Source organism: Cinclus cinclus, chromosome 6 (genome assembly GCF_963662255.1).
Source record: "Cinclus cinclus chromosome 6, bCinCin1.1, whole genome shotgun sequence".
NCBI classification, from domain to species: Eukaryota; Metazoa; Chordata; class Aves; order Passeriformes; family Cinclidae; genus Cinclus; species Cinclus cinclus.
In genome coordinates, this window is record NC_085051.1 from 17027500 (window position 1) to 17052839 (window position 25340).

General features: G+C 38.8%; 1 protein-coding gene across 1 annotated transcript in view; it reads right to left on the reverse strand.

The window, feature by feature from the left end:
- Positions 1-25340, reverse strand: part of MUC5AC (mucin 5AC, oligomeric mucus/gel-forming) — a 65811-nt gene that overhangs the window by 12290 nt on the left and 28181 nt on the right. Inside the window, exons 3-31 of the mRNA XM_062495354.1 lie at positions 24786-24851; positions 24114-24375; positions 23593-23707; positions 22886-22976; positions 21945-22054; positions 21520-21736; positions 20472-20597; positions 19863-19980; positions 18896-19034; positions 17741-17851; positions 16485-16554; positions 15925-16062; positions 15676-15840; positions 15094-15188; positions 14212-14338; positions 13228-13483; positions 11609-11661; positions 11142-11242; positions 10195-10346; positions 9627-9765; positions 9426-9539; positions 8730-8909; positions 7345-7584; positions 6552-6708; positions 6268-6396; positions 5794-5920; positions 5055-5098; positions 4767-4961; positions 64-3430 (exon numbers count right to left, since the gene is read on the reverse strand). Coding sequence (XP_062351338.1) covers positions 64-3430; positions 4767-4961; positions 5055-5098; positions 5794-5920; positions 6268-6396; positions 6552-6708; positions 7345-7584; positions 8730-8909; positions 9426-9539; positions 9627-9765; positions 10195-10346; positions 11142-11242; positions 11609-11661; positions 13228-13483; positions 14212-14338; positions 15094-15188; positions 15676-15840; positions 15925-16062; positions 16485-16554; positions 17741-17851; positions 18896-19034; positions 19863-19980; positions 20472-20597; positions 21520-21736; positions 21945-22054; positions 22886-22976; positions 23593-23707; positions 24114-24375; positions 24786-24851 — 7204 coding nt within the window. The remainder of the gene's footprint in view (positions 1-63; positions 3431-4766; positions 4962-5054; positions 5099-5793; positions 5921-6267; positions 6397-6551; positions 6709-7344; positions 7585-8729; positions 8910-9425; positions 9540-9626; positions 9766-10194; positions 10347-11141; positions 11243-11608; positions 11662-13227; positions 13484-14211; positions 14339-15093; positions 15189-15675; positions 15841-15924; positions 16063-16484; positions 16555-17740; positions 17852-18895; positions 19035-19862; positions 19981-20471; positions 20598-21519; positions 21737-21944; positions 22055-22885; positions 22977-23592; positions 23708-24113; positions 24376-24785; positions 24852-25340) is intronic.

The following is a 25340-nucleotide window of genomic DNA, read 5'->3' on the forward strand; positions in this document are numbered from 1 at the left end:
GTTCCAATTTTAATTTCAGAGATTGTCGTTGGAGATCTTGGAGCCTGTGTTGGCACAGTGGATGTTTTTCCTGGAGCTGAGGTGGTGGAGGCTGTTGTGGTACTTGACTTGGTAGTCCTAGAGGTGCGGGCAGTGCTGGTGGATCGGGGGGTTACAGTTGTTTTGGGTTGGGTGATGGTGGTTGTTCCTTTAGTCTGAGGAGGAGAGGTGCTGGTGGTGGTAGCGATGATGGTTGTGCCTTCTCTGGCTCGGGCTGTGGTGCTGGGGACAGGCGTGGTGCCTACCGTGGTTCCAATTTTAATTTCAGAGATTGTCGTTGTAGATGTTGGAGCCTGTGTTGGCACAGTGGATGTTTTTCCTGGAGCCGAGGTGGCAGATGTTGCTCTGGTGCTTCCTGCAGTGGTCGTAGAGGTGCGGGCAGTGCTGCTGGCTGTTGTAGGCACAGATGTTGTTGTTGTTGGGATGATGGTGGTTGTGCCTTCAGTCTGAGGAGGAGAGGTGCTGGTGGTGGTAGCAATGATGGTTGTGCCTTCTCTGACTCGGGCTGTGGTGCTGGGGACAGCCGTGGTGCCTGCAGTGGTTCCAATTTTAATTTCAGAGATTGTCGTTGGAGATGTTGGAGCCTGTGTTGGCACAGTGGATATTTTTTCTGGAGCTGAGGTGGCAGAGGTTGCTCTGGTGCTTCTTGCAGTGGTCGTAGAGGTGCGGGCAGTGCTGGTGGCTGTTGTAGGCACAGTTGTTGTTGTTGTTGGGATGATGGTGGTTGTGCCTTCAGTCTGAGGAGGAGAGGTGCTGATGGTGGTAGCGATGATGGTTGTGCCTTCTCTGGCTCGTGCTGTGGTGCTGGGGACAGCCGTGGTGCCTGCAGTGGTTCCAATTTTAATTTCAGAGATTGTCGTTGGAGATGTTGGAGCCTGTGTTGGCACAGTGGATGTTTTTCCTGGAGCTGAGGTGGCAGAGGTTGCTCTGGTGCTTCTTGCAGTGGTCGTAGAGGTGCGCGTAGTGATGGTGGCTGTTGTAGGCACAGTTGTTGTTGTTGTTGGGATGATGGTGGTTGTGCCTTCAGTCTGAGGAGGAGAGGTGCTGGTGGTGGTAGCGATGATGGTTGTGCCTTCTCTGGCTCGGGCTGTAGTGCTGGGGACAAGCATAGTGCCTACAGTGGTTCCAATTTTAATTTCAGAGATTGTCGTTGTAGATGTTGGAGCCTGTGTTGGCACAGTGGATGTTTTTCCTGGAGCTGAGGTGGCAGATGTTGCTCTGGTGCTTCCTGCAGTGGTCGTAGAGGTGCGGGCAGTGCCGCTGGCTGTTGTAAGCACAGTTGTTGTTGTTGTTGGGATGATGGTGGTTGTGCCTTCAGTCTGAGGAGGAGAGGTGCTGGTGGTGGTAGCAATGATTGTTGTGCCTTCTCTGACTCGGGCTGTGGTGCTGGGGACAGCCGTGGTGCCTGCAGTAGTTCCAATTTTAATTTCAGAGATTGTCGTTGTAGATGTTGGAGCCTGTGTTGGCACAGTGGATGTTTTTCCTGGAGCTGAGGTGGCAGAGGCTTTTGTGGTACTTGACTGGGTAGTCCTAGTGGTGCTGGCAGTGCTGGTGGAAGGGGGGGTTACAGTTGTTGTGGGTTGGGTGATGGTGGTTGTTCCTTTAGTCTGAGGAGGAGAGGTGCTGGTGGTGGTAGCGATGATGGTTGTGCCTTCTCTGGCTCGGGCTGTGGTGCTGGGGACAGGCGTGGTGCCTACCGTGGTTCCAATTTTAATTTCAGAGGTTGTCGTTGTAGATGTTGGAGCCTGTGTTGGCACAGTGGATATTTTTCCTGGAGCTGAGGTGGCAGAGGTTGCTCTGGTGCTTCCTGCAGTGGTCGTAGAGGTGCGGGCAGTGCTGCTGGCTGTTGTAGGCACAGTTGTTGTTGTTGTTGGGATGATGGTGGTTGTGCCTTCAGTCTGAGGAGGAGAGGTGCTGATGGTGGTAGCGATGATGGTTGTGCCTTCTCTGGCTCGTGCTGTGGTGCTGGGGACAGCCGTGGTGCCTGCAGTAGTTCCAATTTTAATTTCAGAGATTGTCGTTGGAGATGTTGGAGCCTGTGTTGGCACAGTGGATGTTTTTCCTGGAGCTGAGGTGGCAGAGGCTTTTGTGGTACTTGACTTGGTAGTCCTAGAGGTGGTGGCAGTGCTGGTGGAAGGGGGGGTTACAGTTGTTTTGGGTTGGGTGATGGTGGTTGTGCCTTTAGTCTGAGGAGGAGAGGTGCTGGTGGTGGTAGTGATGATGGTTGTTGTGCCCTCTCTGGCTCGGGCTGTGGTGCTGGGGACAGCCGTGGTGCCTGCAGTGGTTCCAATTTTAATTTCTGAGATTGTAGTTGTAGATGTTGGAGCCTGTGTTGGCACAGTGGATGTTTTTCCTGGAGCTGAGGTGGCAGATGTTGCTCTGGTGCTTCCTGCAGTGGTCGTAGAGGTGCGGGCAGTGCTGGTGGCTTGGGTGGGCACAGTTGTTGTTGTTGGGATGATGGTGGTTGTGCCTTCAGTCTGAGGAGGAGAGGTGCTGGTGGTGGTAGCGATGATGGTTGTGCCCTCTTTGGGTTGTACTGTGGTGGTGGGGACAGTTTTCGTGCCAATTGTGGTTCCTATTTTTATTTCAGGTGTGGTGGCAGTAGTTGCTGATGTTGTTTGAATAGCAGCAGTAGATAATACAGTTGGAAGAGGTTCTTCTCTAGATGTAGATGTTCTTTCCATGGTGGTTGTGGAGATGTTGGCAATGGTGGTAGCTTGGGTAGGCACTCTTGGTCTGGGTGTAGTGACCATTGTGCCTTGTGTTGGCAGGGCAGTAGTACTAGTGATTATCATGGTGCCAGGTGTGGTTTCTAGTGTTGATTGTGAGAGAGTGGTGATGGTACTGGGTGATGATGGATGTTGGGTTACCATAGTGGAGACCTCTGCTGTAGTAGTTGTGATTTGGTAACCTGTTGTTGAGACTTGTGATGTCGTTTCTGCTACTGAGGTTTCCGCCAGAGGAGTATTTCTTTCTCTTTCTCTCGATGTTGTAGTTACTTCACTCTCTTGTTTTTGTGTTGTTGGTATTATCGTTGTCTGTACTGTAAATGGTGTTGATTCTACAGCAGTAGTTGTGAATTCTTTTGTGGTTGTTGGTGTTGTAGATTGTACTTCTGAGCATGGTATGTATCTGCAGCATGATACTCTGATTTCATAATTATAGCACTGCTTAGATTCTTGGTCCTGGTTATTGCATATTAATCCTCTGCTTTGACTACACTCAATTGTTTGGTTAAGGTTGGTAATTTCAGTATCTGGATATTCTTTGGCTCTGCATTGAACTTCACTTGGGTTTGTACACACACTGAATCCTTTATCCTTGAGATTTTGAAATGTTTCGTAATCTCCACTGTCCTCTTTGTTTTCAGGCTGAGTGGAATCAAACCATTCTGACCACACACAGATATTTTTCACACATACAGTTGTCACTGGCATTGCGGTTGTCATTTCTGTAATTCAAAGGAAGAAACATAAATTGTGTCTGTTCTTATTAAAGAGAGTTCCAGGAAGAAATTATTCATCTTCCATATCTTTTTTTGTTGTAAATAATTTTTTGTATTATGTAGTATTTTAATTTTAATGAACTTGCTTTGGCAGTCTCAAATTTAATTTCTAAAGTAGGTTTTGACCTTTTGCCTGTATTATTATTGTAGACGTACTTTCTTTGATAACTATTAAAGATTTGTAGCTAAATACAAGTATTCTGATATCCTTTGACAATATATCACTGCTTAGATAAGAGATTTCACAATTGCTATGGTATAAGTAGAGAAGGTTTTATTCTTCTTGTATTATCTCTGTATTTATTTACACTTAACTGCATAACCATACAGACTTTAAAATATTTTTACCACTTAATGACTTTTCTACTTAGTTCAGTATTACTACATGTAACATATTTGTAAATACAAAATATATACTATACATACATGTATTTTATATGTAGTTCATTATAATTGAGAATACACATATACTATACATTAAATATATAATCAAATAGGTATTTTCTGTGTATTTTAATAAAACTTCATATTTCTGGCATTATGAAGATAACCATGTGGAATAGATAATACTTTCTCAATATGAATGTTACTTAATAGAAGACTTGAATTTGAATATTTAGTTCTTGCTGTAGTATAATTTTTTGTGGATATATTTCTCACAATTACTCAGAATTTGGTCACTGTAATTAATTAACTGCAGGAATAATATAGCAGTGTACTCCAGGAGTAGAAGAAACTGTTGATTTGGGTATTATACACAATTAGGAAAGGTTCCAAAGAATGGTTATAAATAGTTTAAACATTCCCTCAAACTAAATGTCTTATCTTCAGTTTATGCTTACATGCTCAGTAATTTAAGAAATGGCAGCAACTGTATTTCATGCTTTCAGAAGCTGGTCTAGAACTGCTGGGTTCTTTTGCAAGGAAATGAGAAGATTCTCCAGGATGCAATGATTAATAAAGTCTATTAGTTTTTCCCCTGGGAACACCATGGTGAAACAGAGGAGACTGAGTTTGTAAGAAATGGCTGTATTCATTTCTACATCCTTAACTATGGTCTGCTTTTTCAGCTAAAGCTGCCAGGTGAGTTCGTGGCTCCAGTAGAAGTCAACAGTTTCAAGTAAAATTATATACCATTAGCTGATAAAGTGGTCCTAACTTTCAGGTAATTTTTAGTCACTTGCAGAGATTTTAGAGTTATTTATAGATTATTTATGCATACCTGAAGCAGTAGTTGTGGGCTGACTTGTGGAAAATGTAAATGGGGTTGTTGTAAAAATGCCACATTTAAAGATGTCTCTGCTTATTGTTCCATTGACATCGCATGTTGCACTGATGCACCATCCAGTTCCATCTGTGGTGTTGTAGATGAGTTCACCATATTTATAGATATTCCCTTCATAAATGCAGTTGCAGGCTGTAATTCAGAAGTTTATTGTCAGTTCAGGCACCTATGAAAAGATAGTATCCAGTATTTCTTGTGCTAAATAATTTTTCTTTGCTGTCTTACCTTTATCATCAAACTTGCACTGTAAACCTTCTGATGTGCACTCACTGAAACAGAAAGCATAAAACCCCATACATTTTGTGATTGTGATTTAATTTTATTAGTCATCTTTCTGACAGATACTGGCATCAAAAGGCAAGGCACTTTGTGTTTATTCCTTGAGCGTTCTGTTAGTCTGGGCTCCTTTTTGGCCATTATTTTCTAAAATCTTCCTTTATATTAAACCCAGACTTATAAATAGAAGTGAAGTTAAATATTATGCAAAGTTACAAGTAGAACTCTATAGGAAGACTTTCCTTTTTTCCTTTGTATCACTTTTCTTGCATTTGCAATATTTATATACTAAATAGAAGTCTAAAAGGCTGAGTCTAAATGCTCAAATGATGCAAGTATGTAATAAAATCCTTGGAAGCAGGCCACTAATAAATATCTTTACTCATGGCACAACATTTTTCCTGACACAGGAATGTGAAATAGAGATAGCCTAGTCACAAAGGACTTCTTGTTCTTGATGTATCTTTATGCTGAGGATTTATAATATAATCAGGAACACATTCAATAGAACATAAAATCACATAAAATCTTCTTATTAATGTAGTAGGAAAACTGGCATTAGATACTAAGGCATTTTTTTTCCCAGGTATCTTGAACTGATCCTATACATAACAGGACCATAAAACTCCCCCCTGTAGTTTTGATCTTTTTTCCTAGTATATTTTGAAGCTTGTATGTTAAGTCTTACCATATATTACATTCATCCCGTTTATATATCTTTCCATCTTCATCATCATAACAGTCACAGAGACTAACACACTTCATCTGATCCTCATGAAAATATGGCTTATCTGGTGGGCAGTTAGGGTAGCAGCCTGAAGGCGGAAAAGGTAGGAATGAGATACAGTCAGCAAAGGCCTTATTTGCACCAAATGCATTTACAGGTCTTGTTTTTAATAGTCAAAATGTTTTTGCTTTAGGTTTTACAATAGCCCTAGGAAGTAATGAAAAGTTAGTAGCATCAGCAGAGCCTATTCATAAGAACTTAGTCCTAGAGATTTTCTTACTCCAGTTTCTATACTCTGCCTCCATTCATGTGGATGTAATGATATTAGAAAAAAACAGAACTGTGCAAATGCAGCTGATGGAGGAAATACACTTCATTAAAGACGATTTAAAATGTAATATGTACCCACTAGGAGGTACCTGCAGCTATTTTTACCTTCTAAACCTGGCAGGTCATTGAGGCATTTTCCACTTGGGTTCTTACAGGTCTTCATACAGGAAGCACCACAAGGCTTATAGTGCCATTCACACTCTCCTTGCTGATTGTAGTAATCACAGAACAGTGCTGAGGAGAAACAGAAAATTGAACATGTTCAGGGAAAATAAAAAAGAGCAAATAGCTTAAGCATGAAAAATCGACACAGTGAGATGTTAATGCATATATGTAAGATACCGTACACTTAGCTGCACTTTCAGAAGAGTTTATGACATAAAACTTACGACAAATTGTTGGGCTTCTCCAGGCTACACATACACCAACTTCACTACATGCTTGAGCATAGGCAGCTACTGCTGTACAAAAGCAATCACAGTCTCCTCCAGTGTCACAGGCACAAGCATCTGTCACGCATGCTTGGTAATATTTTGCTGGTTCAACCTGTTATTAAACAGAAATATAATACTATGCATCCTGCCTTCTAAATGATTTCTTACCTTTGCTACAGTAGTTTCCTTACAGTTGTAGTATCCCAGAAGAAAGGCCTACATTGGTAATTTATTTTTCTTTTGTAAGACACTGTAAGATACCTGAGGTGATGCCAAATGATACATACAAATCATGTATTGCCAGATTTTTAGAAACCCAGACTTGTATCCTGGTGTAAGATTAGCTTAATTAAAAAAAAAAAATATTAGGGAACTGCACAGTTACCTGATGACATTTGTTATGTACTTAGTGTCAGGTAAAGGCTATGCTGATACTTCATTCCTGTGTTATTATTTCATTGAGCTTGTCTTCTCTACCTGGTATATGAGAATTTTTATTCAAGTCAAACTGCAAGGAAATACATAGAAATTATGAAATTATTATTCTTTTGAAAATGTCTTTTTATTTCTTACAAGTAGGGACTATAAATCTGTCCCATTGAGGGCGATTCAGACTGGAGTTTTCCAGGCACAATTTGAAGTGAAACATGTTAATAAACAAGGCGTGTATGTTAAAACCTATGAGAATAGCACCTTTAACAACCCACAGATTTAGTTTTCACACAGTAAATTTCTGCCCTGGTAATACCTGAGAGTGACAGGCAGCAAATACATTGCTGTTGATGATGCTACACTGCTTCTCTGACCAGGACTTCCGATAAGGGTTGGTAGAACATGGGTCCTTGACACTGAAAGCATCAGGGCATGTAGAGGATACTTTCCAGCTGTTTCCAAACTCTAGGACATTCTCTACTACAGATTGACTCCTTGTAGTAAAGTCATTAACGCTGTTGCCATCATAATTTCCACAGAGACCACAGACCTGGCCCTGCAAAAGGATGCAAATAAAAGAATAATGGATGTGAGAAAACTTGAAACAAAATCTGAGACTGAAAGAATACTTGAAATTCAGCTCTTAGAATGGTGGCATTCCATTCTATCAGTCCTGAACATCTTCATACTCTAGAGTAGAGGAACAGAATATGACCACTAAGGCTAGAAGGATACTGTTCTTAACATTTTTCTTATAAATATGAACAGTAAAACCATATTTTTTGCTGTAACCTTCTATGTTTGAGGTATATTTTTAACAAGGAAATGAGGACTCACAGCTGATTAGGCTTTTCATTTAAGCCTTGTTTTATATGGTATATGAAGAAATTACATTTTCCTTCCAGAAATATCCCTCATTCTGAATGTAAGGATCTGTACAACAGTGAGAGGCTGCAATACATGTTTTCTCTATGAAACTAAGGTGCATAGTTTTCATATTACTACCATTTTTATAAAATTCCAGTGAGTGAGGCAGGAAAAGAACTTATAATACTGAAAGAACCTGTTACAGCTAGTTCTAAATTACGCTTAGTTTTAGTACCTAATTTAAATGTCATCGTGGTATGCAATAAGATAGCAAATTCTGTATTTACTACAGTTTTTAGTGCTTATATGTCATAAACTAAGAGAAGGAGTATAAAAATTGGAATGAATTTTCCTTATCATCTGTATAGTTGTATGCTTGACAAATACTTGCTTTCACTTGTAATATTCACTCATAATACACTTCCTTGTTTTTGAAGTGTGATAATTTTTGTGTCAATGAGGACTGGAAACAATGGATTTTTTTCAAGATCAAGCCTATTCAGTTGATTTATACACATGTAGTTATGTAATTTTAATAAGTCTGATAACCTTTAACAAGGTTTAGTTTTTAATTTCAACTAAGTCAAGTCCAAAAGAGTGTTTTGCCAACTCAAGTTCTGTCAGGCCAAATAGGCACTGGAAGCTGCCTTCCAAGCTCAGAACGGCAGCAGGATGATGACATAGCTTCCTGAGGTACCAGAGGAATGGAAAACACCATGGGATGAACTGCAGAAATGCTAGAGACATCACTATTTGGGATCCTGACAGGGTCGCAACAAGATTCATACCCTCAAACCTGGACAGTAAATTGCCATTGAACCGCTAGATCCGCACCTTGAAACCAGGGCTGAGCTTGATGAAGATGCTGGTTTTCTTGTCCCACATGAGGATCAGCCCACTTTTGGTCTCAATTACCAAGTACATTCCCATATAGCGGACTGTGTATGGCACCTCATCATTCTGTCCTCTCTTCACAACACTGACACGCTCTTCACCAAGGATCAGTTCATAGCTCTGAAACACGAGGGAAAGGTAAGGGAAAATGAGCTCAGTAGCTTCAGCTGTGCTCTCAAATGTGTTTTTCTGCTTTTAAGAGTACTATTACTAGTTTATATCATGAAAGCAAATAATCAAAATGCAAAAAAATCAAAGTAATATAGCTCAAATCTCAGTTTCCTGGAAATGTGGTAACAGACATTTTAAATGGTGTAGGTCAAAAAAGTGTATTTTGACTGTCATGGAGGAACTACACTGCATACAATAAAAGAATCTTCTGGCACAATAGACTAAATTTCTGCCTCTAGACCTTTACTTTTCCCAAGGATGATGTAACATAGTGTGAGAAGTGGAAAACGTAGAAATGTAGGAAGGTCTACCAAATATTTCACTTGAATCTGATGTAAACCTAATTTAATAGTTGGATTGCTTTTTAAAATATTTTCTAAATTCTTTGTAGCAATAGAAATCTAGGCTTCTCCTAAGCCTTAGCAGGCACAAAACAAAACTGGTCTATATGCAAAACCTTCTTACCTCTAAGAAAACTTTGATAGATTTTGAGCAAGTTGTCCCAGTGTTGCCACAGGGAATATTTTCAGTGACAACCCTGAAGGTCCCATTGACTGTGCCACTTCTCCCACAGTGGTCCTGAGTAGAGAATCACATTTAAAAATATGTTATTTTTACAGATATGATCAAGATTACCTCTCATTTGCAACTGCTAACTATCAGTACCTGGACTAGTGTGTATTCACAGTTTCCATTGAAGCTGAACCTTTTGTCATCAAAGGTATTGTAATGACCATCTCCATAAACAGCACAAGTGCCCAGACATTGGTTTTTGGTACATTCCCACTTCCTATTCTTGCATACACTATAAAAAAAAAAAAATCAATAATAAAGCAACTCACTCTTTTGTGTAGACATATCTGATCAATCAGTATTTGTTGGGCAACCCATCCCTGCCAAATGCTATATTGATTCTGGAAATAAAATATTCTTTTACAGTTTTCATTTTAATATTTAAAGAAAAGTTCTGTTCTGCTACCTAAATACCTAAACTGCAAAACAAGATACTTAATGAATCATATAGTCCTAAAGGTTTCCTTTCATTCTGTGCTTTGGTGATGTGACAGATATCAGAAGGCAACCTTCTCATACTGCATAATCCAAAAGTAGAAGATCTAAACACCATCATCTGATTAAATTTGCAATCCAAATCCTTCCTTGCTCTTGTACTCTATAAGGTCTTTAGAAAGGCAAATTATGGAACCAGGAATGCTACTTCTGCAGATATACTTACCAGGTGTTACAGTCAAAGTTGATCTTTTCCCCAGGCTGATACATGGCTTCATTGTGAACACATGGACATTTCTCTTCAGGAATACAGCCACCATTCCCATCTAACACAAGCCCATCTGGGCACACACAGCCAGATGCACATTGTGAGCTATACTGGAAAAGATAACAGAAAAACATAATTTTAGAGTGAAATTATCACATTGGAAAAAGGAAGATTAAATTATCATAAAAGGTGCCTTATATGGTCTTATTGCTGACCCGCTTAAATATGAGAGAACTATGAAGTAATTAAAGGATAATGGAATGAAAAAGAAGTTATTAGCCATAGATTTAATAGAATATAAATCTGTTAAAGAAAAAAGTTATTTGTATACCAGTCCTGATTGGTCTGCTGGAGCCTATGAAATTTGAAACACATTTGATCTTGCACTTTGTAGTGTGTGATTTGTGATTTAATGGACTTTTAAAAGAAAGAAAAGTAATATTTTTTTCAGTTTGGCTGCGTTATATTGAAATCTATGTCATATCTCATACTTACTCATGAAATAGCATGTGGCTACCAAGAACTTAAGTGGAGTAATATAATATGATGTGCAAGAAGTTCATAACTGCAGCATGTTATGAGAAAGAATCATTTCTCCTAGCCAATTTTTAGCCTTTGCTACAGAAGGCAAATAAGTGTAGAGCCCTAGATTTTTCACTACTAGTTACTGTTACCTGCAGGAGCTGAAGAAAGGTGGACACTAATCTTAAGAATTAATTTGCATATTGCTTATTATATTTTGATCCAAGGGTTCCATTGTTAATGATTCATAGCATAATTTTAGGGCTTTTGCTAAGAATAATGTATCTGCATTGTAGATTTGGAGTAGATCTGATAATTACTTGAGCAGGAAGAGCACAGACAAAACCTGGAAGCACCATTTCATTGGGCTATGACATACTTACACACTGCATATCCAGAGTCTGGCAGCTTTTTTGACATTCTGCTCCAGTTGTTCCTGCTGTGTTGTTTTTACAGTCAAAGTAGACCATGGGAGATTCACAGACTAGAGGAAGGAAAGAAGTGGCACAGGGTTTATTCCACAGCTGTAGCCATTTAAACCATCTGTAAGTTCTTTGGAATTCCCTATTTCAGTTAGTAGAGATTGTTGTCCCTATTCAATCTGCTGATTAGATTCACTTCAGAGCACTGGATTCCCAAAAATATCCTCCACAAAATATTTCAGAAAAAACAAAGTCTTTATGTAAAAAGAGGTTTTATGATTAATATAGTTCACTCCTGCCTTTTATGATAACTCTAGCAGTAAGTGAGAAATTCTTCTATTAAAAATCCATTAAGAAGAATCAATTCTATGAACTATTCTGTGCAAGACCTGGTAAAGAGAAAAAAGTAAGTGGAAGATTATTTTTACCTGGAGTTGGATTTGGTGCTCCAATACAATTCAGTCTTCCCTGGACACAAGTGCTGTGAGAGAGGGAAAAGCAGTCTATTTTTTTCTCTCCTCTCAAACCAAATATTGAGACTGAGAGCTACTTATCCCTTGTTAAGTTTCAGAATTTTCAAAGGAATTCCAAAAACCCGTTTTGCAGTCTCAGGAAAGAAATTCTTTCAATACCACTACATGTGCTGCTTTCATATCATATTCATTGTTGCTTAGCAGGAAAATTCATAGGTTGTAATGCCTATATGTCACTGTTTGTTACTTACATTCACATAAGATCTCTTCTCGCTGGTGTTGTTGTAATTTTATACTTGAAAGATTATGGAATTAAATAAAAAATGCACTGATGTACAATTGCTCTATCAATCTAGAAATAGGAAGAATCATAGAAACCTTTAGGTTGGAAAAGAACCTTAGGATCCTCGAATCCCACCATTAACCCAGCACTGCCAAGTCCACCACGAAACCATGTCCCTAAATGCCACATCTACATGGCTTTTAAATACTTGCAGGGATAGTGACTCAGCCACTTCCCTGGACCATATGTTCTAGTGCTTGACAATCATTTCAGTACAGAAATTTTTCTAAACATCCAATCAAAACATCCCCAGGTCAACTTGAGGCCATTTCCTCCCATCCTGTCACTTGGTACTTGGGAGAAGAGTCTGACCCACAACCACCACAGGAGTTATGTCTCACCACAACCTCCTTTTAGGCAGTTTTAGAGATTGTGTCTTCACTGAACCTTCTTTTCTCCAGGTTAAACAACTTCATCTCCCTCAGCTGCTCCTCAAAACACCTGTGCTCCAGACCAGCTTTGCTGCATTGCTCTGAACATACACCAAAATGCCTTTCTTGTAGTGAGAGGCTCAAAACTGAACATAGGATTCAAGGTGCAGCCTCACCAGGACCATGTACAGGGGGACAATCACTTCCCTAATGTCAAAGGCTTTACAGAAATCCAAGCAGACAGCAACCACAGCCTTTCCCTCCACTACGCAGGTCACCTTGTCATAAAAGGAGATCAGGTTGGTCAAGCAGTGGCTGCCTTTCCCAAACCCATGCTGGCTGGGCCTGATTTGTTCTGTATGTACTCTGTGATCACACTCAAGACAATCTGTTCCTTGTCCTCTGGCACCAGGATCAGGCTGACAGGCCTGTAGCTCCCCAGATCCTCTCTCCAAACTTTTATTGTAGATGAGCATCTCATTTGCTGACCTCCAGTTAACTGGGACCCCCATGGTTAGCTAGACTGCTGACAAGTGATTGAAAGTGCTTCCGTGAACAATTCCACCAGCTCCCTCAGTGCCCTTGGGTGGACCCCATCTGGCCCCTTAGAATTGTATGTATTTATATGGTGTAGCAGGTCATCACTTTTCATTGTAGTGGCTTCATTCTGCTCCTTGTCCCCATCCTGCAGCTCAGGGGAATATGTACCATTTGTAAAAGTTGAAAATAAAGTTAACCTAAAGTTGAAGAAATTGAAGAGAAAACATTCTTTTAAGAATCACGGTGGAACCATTTTACACATACCAGACTTTAATGAGAAAATTCACATTGTTTAAATGTTTTAAAAAATATTCACCTACCATACACGCCCATTTTCATGGATCACTTCTCCAAATGGTATAGGAGATCCTCTGTAGTAGCAGGGGCATTCATTGGCAGGTACACATTTGCCACTCTCATCCATGTAGGTTCCATTTACACAGGTGCAACCATCAACTGGGACAAACTTGATGCTGCATGTGACATCAGGCTCACTCAGAGAGCGGCAGGTGGGTTGACAAGAAGAGATGGTATAGCTGTAGCTCAGGGATTTGGGACACGAGGTGGTGTATTTTGCTTGAGAGAGGAAAATTAAATAGATTGTTAATTCCAGATGGTAAATTCTCATGTGAAAAAAGAAAAAATCGTAGGCAGTGGAAATAACATGTAAACAATACTGTACACCTCTGCTTATGTTGCATCTTTCATGTAAATGTATTTGTGAATAATTTCAGAGTTTGATCTGAAAATATACTGTATATGTGGAGTAGATGATGCATGCAGAGAAGAAAATATTTTTTTCAAATGGAAGTTCAGAAAGAACTCTCCATTTGGTGCTGCCATTCATTGCCAAGATGTCTAAACTTCTTGAGGAATGAGATGTCTCTGGTATGCTGAAAACAGACATACTGGGTGAGCAGAACCCAGTGTGCAACTTCAAAGACGTTTAATTAGCAAGTGTCCTGGTTGGTATTACTAGTACTCTTATTCTAATGTAACACATTATCTCTGCAATAACCTGCGGTACTTGTGAAGCTGTAGTGAAACTCTAAGTTGCACAGAAACAGGTGGAGGCACTTAGATAACAACAGTCCCTTTCCTAATCAAGCCACGTCTCCCATCTATTCATATTCACTCTTGCCAGCAATGGATTGAGGGGTCAACAATTACTTCCAGGAGTGCACTTAACAAAATCCCTTCCTCATCACTTACTGATTTGTCTAGAAATGAGTAGAAAATAATCTCTGATCAGCAATTTTTATCGATGTGTGTTCTTAGGAAATGGGATAGTGGAGAGTACTTACAGCAAACATCAGCCCTCCACCCCTGCAGTTGGATTCCTTTTTCAGCACAAGCTCTCACATAGGCAGACAGGGCTGCGCACAGACAGTCCTCACTATTTTCACAGTTACATGTGTCAAACCTGCAGTTCTAGGAATGGAGAGAAAAATAAGGTCTCATCACTGGTAATATTGTCAGTTTAAAAAAAAAAATAGTGAACTTTATCTTTCCAGTCTTAATCCTTCTTCAGATATGCTCACTCGTAGAAAACAGTAACAGTCTGGTCTTTGTATAAGGTTCCTGACAGGGGAAAATGCAGGTAATGAATATTCAGTCAATTACTGCAGTTATAATTAGGAAACAGTTGTCTTAAAGTCTGTTATGCATTTTTCAGCTTCTTGGTCCTCTGAGCCTTATTAGTGGATATGCTGCACAATAGCATCCAAAGCTCTATTCACAATGTGCAGTCCACACATCATTTCACCAGTGTCCATACCTGGGTGACTCCTAGTGAGAAGAGTGATTTGCAACACATTGGTAGCAGAGTGATGGTAATAAGGTAATGGGCTTTCTGTTTCAAGTGGTGATTAATGAGATGCCAGGCTGATAAGACGACAATTGACTGATACTCAAACAAGCATTTGACATGCCTTTAAATACAGTATCTGCCTTATGTTTAAAACCATCCGGGAGTAAATAGCTGCCTTTTCATCGGCAAACAAGTCAGGATCTTGAAGCCAAGACTGACAATCGTAACAAAGTAATGTTACAATACAAAGAGAAACACATGTTGAAAGAAGGAACTGCTGCAGTACAGCAGTGGGAACACAGACATTGCATAAGACATGGCTGGAACAGCTCCTGTTTCTATTGTTTCCAAAGGGCAAAGCAGACTGACAAAGTACCTGGTAGTAAACATCGGGAAGGACTGCATAGTGACAAGCAGAAAAAGGTCCAGTGCTGTTAGTGAGTAGTCCACACCAATGCTGAGCGTATTTTTCTGTGAAAAGAAGAAAGAGTAAAAATGCACATTACTCTTTGTACTTCATTAGTCACAAACCCATGCTGCCCTGGCATATGCAGACAGTTCTGACATTCTATTAAATCTCCTCTCCTTTTTTTTTTTTCTTTCCACTCAGCTTGTGGGTGAAGGTTCCTAAAACCAAAGAAGATGACTTGCTGAAGGGGATGAATTAAAGGTTTTCAAAGATTCTCCTGTAATCCACTTCTCTGGCACCAAGTTGTCGTCTTGGACATCTACTCTATTTTCAGTGGCTTTCCAGTTTGCATCGCTTATGCTTCTGTCACTGTTTTTTTATATTGTTACTTATCTTCAGTGCTATTATTTTGAGTAGGTTTCTCATTTCAGATGTATGTTTTTACCAAATATGTATTTTTTTTATCGTTGCTTTACAACAGATGTGTTTTCCTTAGAGATAAGCAAAAAGAACAAAAAAAAAACAGAAGAAATTCTAAGAAGTGCTCACCATTATCGATGCTGAGTGCACAAGGACTCTCAAAACTCTGCTGGATATTAGGACATGAAGCCTGAGTTTTCCATGTATTAGCAAATGCTGATGCTGTTCCTTCAATTATTCCACTGATGACCTTGAAGTCATCAGTTTGGATGTTATTGAAATTTCCACAGAGACCTGTTGAAAAGCAGTGAAAAGTTTATACTGCTCTGACTACAAAAAAGATATTGATCAAGGTGTCCTTCTATTTAATTCACTCACCACAAGTCTGGTTTTTGAAAGAAGCATCCAGACGCACAAACACTTGCATCATGGGTGTGAACTGCATTTCAACCTGGATGCCAAAGCTTGTGTCCATGATCATGAAGAATGAGGAAGGTCTGAACATGGTGACATTAGCTACACATGGGAAAGAAAATGGTCACTTTCTGAACAAGGCCAAATGCTGAAAACACAATACTGTTCTTTGTGAATTTCTATTGCATTTTTTGCAAATTCAGAAGTGGAAAAAAAGATCTGGAGGTCAGAGATACCACATGGAATCCTCAGTTATTGAAACTGACAACAGAAATAAAATTTCTTTCTGAGCAAGTGCGAGCACAGGGGTAGTAACAAAAAAATAGGTAAAAGGTAAAGAGATGTCTTCTGCCATCACTTTTGTGCAGTGAGAAGGAAGTAGATCTGAGAATAATCTAATCAGGAGACTGTAAATTCTGTTTGCTACCGTTTCAACCCTTGCCTGTGCTTATCCTGCATTTCTCTGACACCAAACATCCCACTTCAAAAGCACTTGTGTAATTCACAATAAGAGAAAAAACTACCTGCTGACATGGGCAGCTGGGTGTAGATGGAGTTCACAAACACACCACCATCAGCTTTGACCTCGACGATCTGATAAGGGAGAGGAACAAAAGGCAGCTTTGTGAATCATAGAATGGTTTGGCTTGGGAGGGACTTTTTAGGGTCATTTAGTCATTTACCTCCCCCACCGCCATGGGAAGGGACATCTTTCACTAGACCAGGTTGCTTAGGGCCCCATCCAGCCTGACCTTGAAGACTTCCAGGGATAGGGCACCCACAACATCTCTGGGCAACCTGTTCCAGAGCCTCACCACCCTCATAGTAAAAAATTTCTTCCCAATATCTAATCTAAACCTGCTTTCTTTCAGTGTGAAGCCATTCCCCCGTGTCATATGACTTTGTGCCCTAGTAAAATGTCCCTCTCCAGCTTTCTTGTAGGCCCATTTTAGGGACTGAAAGGCTTCTCTGAAGTCTCTCCAGAGCTTTCCCTTCTCCAGGCTGAACAACCCCAACTTTTCTCAGTGTTCCCTGATAGGAGAGGTGCTCCAGTGTCCTCTTATGGACCTGTCCCCACAGGTCCATGTTCTTCTTATCCAGGGAACCCCAGAGCTGGATGCAGCACTCCAGGGAGGTCTTCCCAGAGCAGAGTAGAAGGGAAGAATCCCCTCCCTCACTCTGCTGGCCACACTGCTTTGGATGTAGCCAAGGCTGGCCTTCTGGGCTGCCAACCATGTGTGAAGAATAACTATAGTCCAAAAAGTAAAAATGAGGAGGACTCCAGTGATATTAATTAAACCAATATTTAATAAAAAGGGTAGATCTTTGTGATTTCACTTCCCCCTTATTTCTACTTTGTACACTTTACTAATTTTCCCTGCCAGAAAATAATTGCTTTAAAGGGACCTTCTCAGCTTATTAGGGGATTACATGATCTTGTTTACTTTGAACACATCTTAGTGATTAATTACATCCCTAACTGTTGTAATCATAATTACTAACCTTGAAGCTCATGGTTTTCCCCACCTAATTGGCAGAGAAAAAAGCTTTTTTCTGTTTTGTGAGTACAATGTGTTTCTTAATGAAATTCCACAAAGCCAAATTTATGGCTGATCTGATTTTCATAACAAAATCCACTTCGTTGATTAAAAAAGATTAAAAAATATTGTCTACTTATCACATATGCTGAAAGCCTGACACGGAAATGCAGCTCCCTGACTGATTAAGCCCTATTTTCTTTTCTCCCACTATTTTTATCATGCTTATTTTGCATTCTTACAGTTTGTCCTTTATTCATGTTGAGGGTCACTGACTTTAAGCAGGTCTCGGTGTCGGTAAGGCCACACTTGCGTAGTTCTGCCAGGATGGTAAATTTGTCATCTTTACAGTCCTGAAAACAAACTCAAGTTATTTCACAGAAAACTAATTACAGAAGTTTTCCCTATGCAATTTTCTCTCAGTTCTGAAAAAGTATTTCTTCTTTCTGGAGAAGGTACAGACTCTAGTGAATTCTAGAGCTTCTTTGGCTGAACACTCAGTTTTTCCCTGTTTAAATTATTAGGAACAAGAAATGTAAAATCTGGATTTTATTGATTATACCCATATGGATCTCAAGATCTCCTTATTCATATTTGGTAGTTGTATTCCTGACAACTTCTAATGTTTGATTCAGTTCTACTGTAACTCTTATCTTTCTGTAGCTGCTATCAATGCTAGACAAAACATTCAGATAAAGCATGTTTCAGGTGAACAGTAACACAGAACATTTTGTTTCCTTTTACTGAACTATGCACATGGGGGAAAAGGAAAGCAAACAACAAACATAAAAAGCCCCTAGAAGATCAAAACATTTCAACTACACATGTCTGTCATTAAATATTTTAATTATAATTATTTTCCAAATTTTCTACTTCTTTTGAGTTGTTTTTAAATGCTTAAAAACGTTTAAAAGCTAAATGAAATGCTTCAATTAACTTGAAGTGTTTTTCTGTATTTAAGCTCCACAAAAATGAAAAACAAGTCTGTTTTATAACATATATATATATAATTTATGAACAGTTATGGTGATTTTTATAGTTGTACCATTTGGCCAAATACCATATAATAGAGTTACATGGCAAAAATTATGCAACCCAGTAAGAAATCTGGATTAGTTGTAATGAAGGTTGCACACTAACCAAATTCTTAAACAAGACAGTGCTCTTCAATTACTCTCTCACAGAACTGGAAATTTTCCAGTGAACACCACACACGGTTGCATGACATCCTAATAATTAACTGGTGAATGTCATTGAAACAGCAGTGTAGCAAACATGTGGCTATGTGGCAGGAAATTCAATGTTTGAGCTCAGTTTCAGAAGTGTTGATGGAGATCATGCTTTCTTTCTATAAATCTATAAGGCTTTATGACCTAGAAGTATCCTCTGAGTCCCACCTTAGAGAGGACATAAGTGCAGTCTCCGTGGTGATCATAGTTCTTCTTATCATATGTGGAAATGTGGGAACCTCCCACTACAGAGCAAGTTCCTGGGCATGACTTTTCTTGGCAGCTCCACTGGCCTCCATTACAGGTCCTGGAAGAATAAAGTCAGGTGAAATCAGTAGCAGGGGTCCAGAATAAGAGGACATGCAGTCCTGTTAGGTGCAGCTGCTTTGCTTGAAGCTTTTCCCTTCAAGCTGTGGTTTGACAGGTTTAAGAGTTTCCAAAACCCAGTGAACTTGTGATGCAACACATTAAAATCAGTGAGTCTGATAGCCATTAACTCCTTGCTTATCTAATTGATTTCCTTCTTTGGACAGGTGAACTCTCCAAAACAGGTTTTGGATAAATAATTGTGTGGATTTCTTCAAGTAACATAAGGCACAATGACAAGTTAAATTATTTTCTGGGATTTTTTTTTTTTGTAATACAAATGTATCATAAACTAATAAATAAGAAAATATAACTCCACATCTTCTCCTGATGCAGACTGTGTCTATTTTCAAAGCTGATGTGGTAGAGTACAGGTAAAGGATTAATTGTGAAATCGAGGTTGTATTGTGTCATCCCTTGCTTTCTCCAGAGAAAATAAATATTTGCAAATACATTAATGACTACAACTTCATTCCCCTTGGAGAATTCCAAATGTTTGAACAAAATAAACAAAGAGGAAGCATTTTAATTGACTGGTGAGAAACCTAAACATTGTAAATCCTTGCTTTGATCACCATGAGATAGAGTGCAAAGCTAGTTACATGCTGTTGCTAAATAAGACAAATAATGTTCTTTAGGGGTGCTTTGGAAATGTAATGGTCAGTTAAATACACAACCAATTACCACTGATGCAATTGCATGTAATAAACTATTAAACCCATTAAATATATGAGAGGAAAGAGTGAGCTAGAAAAGTAACAAAGGTTACCAGGTCTGGCATGGCTCTGAAAAAGAAGTTCCTGTAGCATAGGTTTTGCCATTGTAAGTACAGGAGCACTCCTGTTGGGGAATGCAGCCAGAATTGCTGATGTCATCAAATACAGTCCCTAGATTTAAAAAAAAAAAAAAAAAAGGAAAAGAAAGAAAAAAGACAAAACCTTGATCAATTAAAGAGGCATTTCCTATAAACCATTTTATTTGTTACAAATCTTAAATATTTTCTTAGCAAGAGACCTGCAGTTGTGAGTGGACACATCAATGATGAAGACAGCAGGGTTATGTCAGTTTGCTGAGTGAAAGATTCAACCTTTGTATTCTTAAATTCCACCTGCTCTGAAAGAGGGACTTGTAGCACAGGTGGCTGATTGCAAGATTGGTATTGATCCGTTTGCTGTTCTTTTTTCCTCCTTTCTGAGTACTGCACATGTATTAGCAATTAATTCAGACATCTTTGCTCAGCTGGTACATGACAAATGCTTGTCACTTGCAGCTATGAAAAACACAACTCTGTGAGGCTTGAATCCAATGAAACCTACACACATCCTACAGGTAAACTCTTGTTCTTTGAGATCAGAGATGTGAGTACTCAAGAACTTGCCTGGAGGGCAGAAACAGCCATCAATACAGTGTTCTTCACAAAACAGAGATCGTTCAGGATTCGTGCATGTATCAGCACAGGGGGAGTTGCATTCCTGGTACTGCATGTTGTAAGGACACGTCTTGGCTGAAATTTCAAGGAAGAGATTTGTTTTTCAGTCAAAAATATTTCTAGTTCACTATACATGCAAATATTTATATTCTTTTAAGTTTTTCAGCTAGATATATAAAACCACACCAAAATGCAAACGGACCACTAGCTCTCAAAATTTGCAAATTTAAACACCTAGATCCCTATTTTACAGCTGAGATGTGCGTTCCATGACTGTGGTGCTAAACTGGCTCAACTACTGAATTTCTGGGGACAGCAAAGTAATCACCTCAGAAAGTCATCAAGGTCTGTTTCTACTGAAGTCTCCCTTCCCTGTGAATACCTGTACTGCTGGTGAAATGTAAGACTTAAATTCCTGAAGCTTTGGTATATTTGCATTTGAAGATACAGTCAGAAGGACAAATATCACCTCACGGGCTTTTGTTTTGGAGAAAATGCTGGTGACACTATCAACAGCTACCCACCATAATCAAACATAGGTTTAAATCAATACAAACTCATCACTATTAAGCAAGAGGAGATAAATAGGTGATTAGCCATCCATACAGCTGTGAAGATTCAATCAGTTAATGGAGAACAACAAATGCTATAGCCACCACGAGGGAAAGAAACAGGAATACAGGCAAGTAAGCAAGAATTATTTATTTTTCCTTCTTTTTCTGCTATATTTGCTTCCTTCAATGTACCACTTCATTAAATTACACTTTGACTCTCATTAGAGTATCCATGTTAGTGTTTTGGTAGTGTTTAATTCAGTTTGCGTTAAAATCCTTAGCTCTTTTGCTGAAGACTTCATGCTGGAATTTATAGATCAGAATTTTCTAAAGAATTCAATCTTGAACAGCCTGTAACTCCTCCTGCATTCTCAGCATTGTTTGAGAGTTTGTTGTTTGTTAGTTACTGAGCATGAAGTAAGGTTGTCTCCAGTGATACTCACGGCACAGTTTTGAAGTTCTCCAGTCCAGGGGCTGCCCACCAGCATGAGCACACTGCCGCGAATACTCAGCAAAGGTGTCACAGATGCATGAGCTGTTTTCAGATTCTGCAGAGCTGCACAAGTCATCTTGGCAAGCCTTAATATAATCTTTAACATCAACTAGGTCATTACACTCTGCAAATGCAGAGCTGGTCAATGTTTTCTCGCATATGTTATCCTTTGGAGGAAAAAACATAGGCAAGTCTTAGTAAACAGAAAGAAGTTGGGGGTGGGGGTGATACTGTTGTTTTGTGCAATTATTATGTAACAGAATTTTATAGCCCTCTAAGTTGTTGTTGCCTGAAGGCTTTTCCTATTGACCTATGTGAAGTTGTAGAAGGGAACAGATAAATTTGAAAATAAAAGGATAGTCAAAAGATCCTTACGAGATTATCAGAGCAGTTATATGTTGGGATAGTAGTGGAGTCATCACAGTGCTCTGTTGGCCCATCCATTTTCTGCATATTCCCAAATTGCAAGGCTGTCATCTTAATATCTGTAGAAAAGAAGTTTAATAATGAAGATCAGAAGTTTTTGTTCAAAGCAACTGCCTGTTATTTTTTTTTTCTCTGAAGAATTTGGGTCAAGACTGCCCCAGACAGTTAGGTCCCTTAAGGCTTTAAGTGTGATCATCATCCTTTCAAAGGAAGCACTACATCACTGCCTCAGTTTACTTTGTACAGCTCCCTGGAAAAAGTAAACATTGGAAAACAATTCTCAGGCTATTACATCTAGATGCACACTAAGGTTTTTCCCAGAAAAATAATAAACTCTTTTCAGATTATATTGAACCCATACAGGGCAGAGGAAAAAAAAAATATCTAAATGGGAATTTGGACAATGGAGACTGTTGTAAGACAAGGTTTAGGAAAATAGTCAAGCTGGGAATAGTTAAAAAGATAAAATCTTACAAAGATTATGCAAATCAGTAGGGAAATGTGGATATACTGATCTTGAGACAAAAATTAAACAAGAAATTTACTATCTGGAAAATATAATTGCCTTTTATTTTATTTAATGTATTTCTATATTTATTTATCTTATTAGTAAAAATCTACTCATTTTTATGGAGTTACCTGGTTAGTTTTATCAGCATGGTATACAACAGTGGCATGCAAGAGATATGCAATCAGTAGTTAGCACCAGTAATACATTTACACTCAAAGTAATAACTTATATAATCTGATCTTTTTACTACACACTTTTAAATGGAGATTAAATCATGTCTTATGGGTAAACCACTTGACAGGATGAGAAAGAGGACTGCTGATGATGTCAGAGCCTGTTGGAGATCCCATAAACCATTTTTTTTTTTTTTAACACTTACTGTTTGAAACAAACTCATTGTATATGGGAAAGCCGTTGAAGTCACCACAAAGTCCACAAGTCTGATTGGCGTATTTCTCATTCAATTCCAGCTAAAATGGTGAATAGCAATTTGATAGAAGTTGTTATAAATATTCTAAAGTATATTCAAGACCAGAGAAAACATTTGCACCTGCTGTTTCTTAGTATTTCTTGTCAGATCTGTGGAATTTTATTTAACAATTAATTAAAACAGGAAGGATAGAATAAAGAGTCATCTTAGATTTGATTGCAGAGTCCAAGCTATTGATACTATTGACACAAACTTCAGATTTCACTGTACTATCTATACTGTTCTCAGCCACTTTCTATTCATTCTCCAGGAAGAAAATCAAATTCACAGAAGAAAATGAAGGCATAGGAGAGTGAAATTCTACTAAAAAATATACTCGAAGGGGTAATTATGCCCTATAATAATATCACTAGGCAATGATATAATGAAGATGATTTTTAATCCTGTTTTAAGCAGATGCCTTCTATCCACTAGGCATAAATCCTTGTAATTATCTTTAGGACTACTTGGATACAAGCCTATCTTTACTAAGAAAGAATTGCTCAACAGTATGAGATAAGAAGGCAGTAGCAACCCACTGAGCAAGCAGGGGGAGGCCTAATCAAAGATTAGCTCTGGTCTCTGAAGCAGTAGACAGGTCCAGGAGCAGTTCTTACCAGGATGCTGTCTTTTTCATTCCACAATAACACAACACCAATTTTGCTGCCAACTTTCACATAAATGCTGCTCTTCTCTATCGTAATACTAGATTGACTGTATGGCAGTTGAACTCTGGGAAAAGGCAGAAAGAATGCTACTTAAATTCTGATCCAAGTGTTTGATAAGAAGGGAAAGTCTTGTGGTATTCACCATCTGTAGGGATTCTAAAATATTGCATTTTCAGGAAAGAAAAGCAATTAAAAATAAAATGTCCAACATTATCAAATATGGATCTAAATTTGGATCCAGCTTCTCAGAACATTTCATCCAATTTTTATTTTTGAGGCAATCTTTAATGGAAGGATTTATTTTCTGTAGCAGGAATTAATAGCATTTTATTCATTATTTATGTGAATAAAATTGTCAGATCTATTGAAGAACACATCATTTCTTCTCCCTAAACACACCAAAGTACTTGGCAGGACTGGTAAAAAACCAAAACCTGTGGATACCAACTAAGTGTTATGAATGACTTTACCTGTTGCCATTGACCATGACAGCATCCTTTGTTAGTTCTGCCACTACACCTTCAAGTTTCATGGTGATGTGGTTGATTGTTGGAATGTTTGCCACCACTTCACGCCTAATCTGGATGTTGAAGTCCTCATAGGGAGCGTTGCAGTGGGAGGAAAAAACGTAATTACAGAGCCCAGGGAAGGTAAATATGTCTCCATCGAAGGTCTTGAAGTGGAAGTTGCCCCATGTGCTGCACACACGGCCATTGTGAGCAGGATTAGCAGCTGTGAATTAAAACTGGCTGTTAAAGAATGACTTAAAATCCTCAGCCTTCACATGGGGAAAATAAACTTGTCCAAAACTTCATTTTGTCATTTTTGTCAAACGTTTTTTGCCTGCCTGACTACCTCCATTTCTATCTAACCACCATACAGCTGTGTATTCATTCATCACTCATCTTATATCTGTTATTCATATACCCCTACAAATGGTTATAATTATGTTCAGCTGAAGCTTAACTAATCACCTTAATTTCAGCTAAAACAACAGTTTAAGATTATTTCTAACCACCATGTTTCTCCTCTGAAGTACCCATGACTTCCTTTATCAGTACCTTTCCCCACTTATATGAAAGCCTTCTGTCTATACCCCCTAAAACTGAACGCTTACTGAATACCTTTTTTCCTTTACTTACGTGTTATTGCTAGATTTGTCAGCAGTGGTGGAATGATGTTCAAGTTAGCTGAAATTCTGATAGAAGCTAGAAAAAAATAAGAAAGAAATTAAAAACTAGTATAACAATACCTAAATTTGCGTGTAAGATAGACCCAGGAAGGACTAGACAGTTAGTATGCCAGACTCAAGGAAACAATGTTAAACCTGTTTTATTTTACACAGGTTAGAAGTACATACTAAAATTTGAACTCAGGATGCTTGAGTCATAAGAAATTTCTTTCAGCTGTGATGATCTGCTTTTTTAACATGTTAACTTTGACCCTTTTATAAAACTCTGCTGCATTAGAATGTTGGAATTCCTCAGAGAGACAGAACAATACAAAGGGCTAGGCTGTACTAAATTAGCCTCTTGCTGCTACAAAAACATAGTTGCCTTCTCATTATGCTTTCTCTAAGGAGGGAATAAAAACCTTAATTATCATCTTTTCTCTGTTTTATATTTTTCTATGAAGGGGCTGTAAACCCTTCAAAATGGCCACACGGTGGTTGTACAGGACAGACACAAATCAATACA